At 38.3% G+C, this 6,840-nt stretch overlaps 1 protein-coding gene and 1 pseudogene across 1 annotated transcript; one reads left to right on the top strand and one right to left on the bottom strand.

The window, feature by feature from the left end:
* Positions 1-735: 735 nt before the first annotated feature.
* LOC132180941 (heat shock cognate 70 kDa protein-like) lies at positions 736-2,705 on the bottom strand (annotated as a pseudogene).
* Positions 2,706-3,502: 797 nt separating this feature from the next.
* On the top strand, positions 3,503-4,563 carry LOC132182615 (riboflavin synthase-like). Its single transcript, XM_059595918.1, has one exon. The coding sequence runs from the start codon at positions 3,632-3,634 to the stop codon at positions 4,463-4,465; it is 834 nt and encodes a 277-aa protein (XP_059451901.1). The 5' UTR covers positions 3,503-3,631; the 3' UTR covers positions 4,466-4,563.
* Positions 4,564-6,840: the final 2,277 nt, after the last annotated feature.

The following is a 6,840-nucleotide window of genomic DNA, read 5'->3' as shown; positions in this document are numbered from 1 at the left end:
TGTTTTGTTGATGCTGACATAGATGACTTGAACTCGAGGGCGAGTTCTTTCCAACCCAGGAGACTGATGCAGGAAAATAATAATAATAATAAAGTGGATTTATTATTTATACTTAATTTTTCATTTTCAATAAGGATTGGGTTTTCCCTTTTCTATTATGATTTGTTTTCCTTTTCCAATTAGATTTGGTTTTTCTTTTCTAATTAGGTTTGATTTTTGTTTTCCTTGTTACTTTAGGAGGTGCCTAGCTTATATAAAGGCATTTAGTCTTCGTTATTTTTTAATTCAATTTGAACTATCAATTAAATTTAAATCTTTCAGAGTTATTTATTTGTTTGCTTATTTGGGGCAATTAGGGTTTTTTCTCTTCCCTATTTGTTATTTTCTCTCTTCCTGAATTCCCTCTTCAATATTCAATTCTCAGGACAATCTTAGTTCTGCCCAGTGTCAGAACTTCACAAGAAAAATCCTAAGTGCATTTTGACCATGGAATATTAACACTCGCACCATCAACAATAAACCCATAAATTACACATCATATTTTAAAGTTTCCAACTGCTACCCAACAAAGCCACGTCAAAACAATCTAGCAACAAAAATACTCAAAATAAGTCTGGACAAAATAAAGTGAGAATAATCAAAAAATTACTTGCATCCATTGCACTGATAAGGCGCTATAACGGACTCTGGTGTTCTAATTGTCATCGTTTTTTATAAGAGGACCAGCTCAATTGTTTATTGTTGTCTAGATATCTTTGCAATGATGGGGTTGCAGATTAACTCAAGTCCAATCAAGTTGTCTTCAAACTCATTTGCCTTTGCATCCTGGATACCATCTAACCAGAGAATCACGTGCTTAATGGCAGCTTCAATCTTCTCCTTACCAACAGCGTCAAGCTTGTCACAAATCTCCTTATCATTGACATTGTTCCTCATGTTGTAAGCATAGTTCTCTAAAGCCTCCTTAGCCTTAACCTTCTTCTTGTGCTCATCATCTTCAACCTTGTATTTCACTGCATCCTGGACTATCCTATCAATCTCTTCCTTGGACAGTCTCGCCTTATCATTGGTGATGGTGATCTTGCAACTCCTACCACTGGTCTTCTCTGCAGCAGAAACATTCAAGATACCGTTGGCATTTATATCAAACAATACTTTAACTGAAGCAACACCCCTGGGTGCTGCAGGAATGGGGGAAAGATTAAATTCTCCCAACCAGTTGTTATCCCCAGTTCTCGCTCTCTCACCCTCGTAAACTACAAACCTAACAGAAGTTTGGTTGTCCTTTCTTGTGGTGTAGTAATGCTCCATCTTGGTGGGAATGGCAATATTCCTCGGAATCACAACGGACATCTCATCTTCATTGATCTCCACCCCAAGGAGCATAATGTGTTGAACTTTCTTATTACCCATACCAGCCATGTTTGCAGCTTGAACAGCGGCTCCATAAGCCACAGCTTCATCTGGGTTGATGCTCTTGTTAAGCTGCTTTCCATCAAAGGAGTCTTGCAACAGCTCCTGCACCTTGGGAATTCTAGAAGAACCACCAGTAAGAACGACATCGTGGACTTCTCTCTTGTCCATCTTAGCATCATTCAAACACTTCTCCACAAGCTTAATAGACTTCTTGAAAAAGTCCATATTGAGTTCCACAAATCTGGCACGGGTAATGCATGAGGAGAAATCAATACCATTAAATAAAGAATTAACTTCAATGGTAGTCTCAGTTGCAGAAGAAAGAATCATCTTTGCTCTCTCACAAGCAGTTTTTTAACCTCCTTAGAGCTCTTGCATTTTTACTAATGTCCTCTTTGTGCTGCCTTTTAAATATTTTAACGAAGTGCTTTAGCATTTTGTTGTTAAAGTCCTCACCTCCAAGATGAGTGTCTCCAGCAACAACCTTCACTTCAAAGTACTCTTGTCAATGGTAAGTAACGAGACATCTGCAGTACCACCACCCAAATCAAAGATCAACACATTTTTCTTATCAATGGCCAATTATCAAGACCATAAGCAATGGCTGCGGCAGTTGGTTCATTGATTATCCGCATGACATTTAGTCCTGCAATGTCTCCAGCATCCTTCGTGGCCTTACGCTGTGAGTCGTTGAAGTAGGCCGGGACAGTGACTACAACATTCTTTACAATTGTGCCAAGGTAGGCCTCCGCAATCTCACACATCTTTTTGAGGATCATAGATGAAATTTCTTCTGCAGCAAATTGCTTCTTTTCACCCTTATAAGTGACCACAATCATAGGTTTGTCAGCAGAACCTTTAATGACCTTAAATGGCCACAGCTTGATATCGTTCTAAACTAAAGAATCACTAAACCTCCTACCAATCAACCGCTTTGCATCTGCAACATAAATAAGAGAAAAAGGATTCAACAAAACTAAAGTAGAAGAAGCAACAAATATTGAGAGTTCATGAATCTTTCTTGATTGAGTTTTGAATTGAAAATGCAATTAGATGGTTATATACCGAAAATTACCAAAGATGGAGTTTGTGGGATTCTTGGCAACTTAGGTCTGGGCTGCATCGCCAATTAAACGCTCGTTGTTAGTGAAAGCAACATAAGACGGCGTCGTCCTGTTGCCCTGATCATTCACTATGATCTCTACCCGATCATGTTGCCACACTCCCACGTACGAGTATGTCGTCCCTAGATCGATCCCTATCGCTGGGCTCTCTCCTTCGCCAGCCATTCTCAACGTCCAGGAACAAACTGAAGAAGATGACAGGTTGAAGATGGCCATGGACTCATTTTATAGAATTTGTTTCCTTAATCAAGAAGCAGACAGAATATGTAAAAGCTACGTTTTCTCTTTTCTTTGCCCATTTCATTGAGTAAACAGGGAATCTTATCGCTAAAAAAAGGAGGAGGTAGCTAATGATCTTATTATATATTTATTGTACTAAATTATAGGAGAAATAGTACAGCCAAGAAATATGCATTACAGGCGGCAAGAGCAGTGACAGTGACGATAAAATCAAGCTTGGTAATTTGGACACTCACCTTTGGAATGTAATCAATATGCATGGGACGTAATTTTCATGCTTATATCGGACCTATCAATACGATAAAATAGGTTATCTGGCATTTGGATGTGTAGATAAGGACCTTTATTAACTACATTTGCATAAAAATAACGGATAATTACGATAATGCGTGTGATTAATGAGTGCCCCCAGGGCGCATGTACTGATGTACACCACCCCTCAATAGGCTAGACCTAGTATGATCGAATCATATGCGTTGTATATGTGATTTATAACTGTATTTGTATATGGTTTAACGGAATCGGAAGAACTGTATTTATATATAATTTAACAGAATCAAAAGACGTAAATAATATTTGAATGTAAAAAAATTTGATTACATTTATAATTTTGCAACCTCGTAACATCCGACTATGTCTTATCACAGGTTATTCTCTGTGATTATGCTCTTAATATTTTATGAATGAAATTTAATATTTCCGTTAAAAAAAAATTATATTCTACGACTAACTGGTTGATTTTTGTGCCCAAAGCTTCAGGGTTTTGCTCTTCTCCCCCATCTGGCAGCCCTACTTTTCCAATACCCAAAACCCCAGATTTTCCCGAGAACCAAACGAAAATTTTTTGAAAAATGGGACTTTCTTCTTTCTCTCTCGGCTTTTTCTCCAAAACCCCAAAAATCTCTCTTCCTAAGACCCTAATTTTCACTACCCCCTCCATATCATCCAAGCCCCACCTCAAATTCAACCCCATTTTCAGACCCTCCACTCTCACCCTCTTCCTCCCAATCCAGAAACCCAACACCAAAACCCACTTCAAATCACGTATCTGCTGCCTCTTCACCGGCATTGTTGAAGAAATGGGCGAAATCAAACAGCTGGGTATCGCTGAACAAGGCGGATTCGAGATGAGAATCGGTGCAAAGACCGTTCTTGAAGACGTAAACCTCGGCGATAGCATTTCCGTCAACGGTACGTGCCTTACGGTGACGGAATTCGATACCCAATCGTCCGAATTCACCGTCGGTTTGTCGCCCGAAACGCTGCGAAAGACGTCGTTGGTCGAGCTAGAACCGGGCTCGGCGGTGAACTTGGAGCGGGCGGTGCGGTCCACTACCCGAATGGGCGGGCATTTCGTGCAGGGACATGTGGATGGGACGGGGGAGATAGTATCAAAGGAGCCCGAGGGGGATTCCTTGTGGGTTAAGGTAAAGGCAGGGAGAGATTTGTTGAGGTATATAGTTCCAAAAGGATTTATAGCGGTGGATGGGACTAGTTTGACGGTGGTGGATGTGTTTGATGGGGAGGAGTGCTTTAATTTCATGTTGGTGGCTTATACTCAGCAGAAGGTGGTGATTCCTTCCAAGAAAGTTGGGCAGAAGGTGAACTTGGAGGTGGATATATTGGGCAAGTATGTGGAGAGGCTGCTAAGTAGTGGGTTTGTTGACTCTATTAGATCTTCATGACAAAAGGCATTTAACTATGCTTCTGTTTCTGTTAATGTATCATTGTTTGTTGCAGTGTATTTTGTTATTGGTTGAATCAGAAAGACCAAATTCTGAGAGCTGCTTGTTTCATTTTGGTTGATTCTGAGATGTTTGCTGTTCTTGGAAGATGCTTTAGCTGTCTTGCATGGAAAGAGTGTTATTTTAGACTTGCCTGGTATGATCATGTGAGCAATTTGCTATCTAGATTGCTAGTGCATTTTATAGAATACACTTGCCTAAATAGATTGGTGGACTGTCCGAGACCTATTTATACAGATGAGTTTCATAAAAACTCTCTCACATTTATTGTCTAAATTGGTAAGATTTGTATCATGTGAAATGTACTGTCTTGGAGGTTCCTTAAGTGAAAACATGGCTTCGTTTGGAACTTCTAGGCATGATCACCCTTGAACTGAAAATGGTTTTGTGGTAATTGTGGTATAGTAAAGCCATACTCTCCAGAATGAGAGAAGTAAATGGCCCTAGATTGAACTGAACAATAATATACGGTTCTTAGTAATAAAGATAAAAGAAAACTCAAAATAAAGTCCTTTTGATCTTGTATACAACTACTGGACTTCGGATGTAGCAATTGGAGAGCATTTTGAATAAAAATATGACTTTTGAGTGTTGCTTTTGTTTTAGATAGTTGGTCTTGGTGCTTTAGAGATCTTGCCATAAACTCTGTTTCGGATGTCCACACCTTATCCATACATGGTAGTACATCAAATAGATTAAGGGCTGATACAAATCAATGATGGCTGAGATTCTATTGGGTATGACAAATGACAAATATCTGTTTAGCGGATTAATTTGGTTGTTTCATTTCTTCAGTGATTTAGCAAACTATAAAAATTGCTTGGAAACATTGCTCATCTATTTGCTTAAAGTCCTATTTTCTAGCTGTGTGAAGTTCAAAGGGAAAGGCTCCTTGGTTCACTTTAAGTTTCTTCCTTGACCTGATTAAAGCACCGAGTTTCATTCCCGCTCTGACAATGAACTCCTACGCACAACTGTTTGATTCTGATGGTAATAAACACATTATATTCACTGGAACTTTGCAAAACATCAATATCTTGTGTTAGAACAGTTTCCGAATGAGTGAACCACGCAAGATGGAGAAATAATAACCTACTACTGGGAATAGTTCTAATGCCTAAGTTAGTAAGATTTTTGAAGAATAATAATAACTATAACTTGAATTCACGAAGAGTCGACCTTTTTTACATGGGTAGAGGCTCCCTTATATAGGGGCCTTTGGCGGTTAACAACAGTTGCTATGCCTGAATTCTTGGGCCTTCATGTTACCCAAGAATTCTATGAGAACGGTTGTAACTAGCGATCGTGGCCATTCTCAGTAATGGGTCTCAAAATAATCGGGAAGATCGTGGCCATGTTTAGTAATGGATCCTGAGATAATCAGGACAATAACCGGGCGATTCTCGGTAATAAGCTCTATCGTGTGAGTCCGAGGATTCTGCTAGTGGCGGGTATTACCCGACTCATATGAATCATGCTGCACATGTTCTGGGCTAAAGTTTGATAGGCCTCTACAGTCTACTCCTTCTTTGGCCCATATCTATGTTTGGTTTCGAACTGGCCCATTACCCAACGTACAACTTGGTAGATATTCTGATGGCCTTTATTCTTCCTCATTTTACCTTCTCTAGTCTCTACACAATTGTTTTAGCTATTTTTCTTGTCAAAGTTTCGGTTTGAAAGATTATGACGTTGGAATGATTTTTCAAAATAATTCCACATGTAGACTCTCCATCTCCATGGAGGTGAGTCTGATCTTTCTGATATCTCAAGAATTAAAATTCCCAGCTTGATGATGTTAAGAGTACATGAATTCAAATCACGATTTCCAGCAGTCTGATCTTTTGGAGGCTACTTGTTTGAGTTCATTACGAAAATCTGGGTCCAAGTTTTCGGCTTCACACATATCAAACAGCAGGGACAAAGACAAATTAGTAGATGACAATTTTGACTGGAAAATGGATAGAGATGAGCAGTGCAAATTTAAACAATTCAATTGGATTTAAGCTCAACAAAGTTATCGCACAATGTTGTTATAAGATTAACGCATTAATGAATTTATTTTTTATTATTATTATTATTAGAGAAAAACTTCACTTAATTACTCTGAGATTTACAATGTTATCAGAAAATTCTAACAGAGAATGCAAAATGTTCAAAATACTTCCATTTTTAAATTTTGTTTTTCAAAAAAGTAAAAATTCTTCGGTGGGCTCTGGGTCCGGTTTAGGTTTTTTTTATTTATTTTTTTTATTTTTTTATTTATTTTTTTTATCAATTCTTAATTTTTTAATTAATTATATTTTTATAAATTT

The sequence above is a fragment of the Corylus avellana genome, chromosome ca5 (genome assembly GCF_901000735.1).
Source record: "Corylus avellana chromosome ca5, CavTom2PMs-1.0".
Classification (NCBI taxonomy): Eukaryota; Viridiplantae; Streptophyta; class Magnoliopsida; order Fagales; family Betulaceae; genus Corylus; species Corylus avellana.
Note: the sequence above shows the minus strand (reverse complement) of the source record. Positions and strands in the feature narration are given on the sequence as shown.

Bases quoted from the DNA above. Each gene is read 5' to 3' on its own strand.
- LOC132182615 (XM_059595918.1), top strand. From the start codon at position 3,632: ATGGGACTTTCTTCTTTCTCTCTCGGCTTTTTCTCCAAAACCCCAAAA.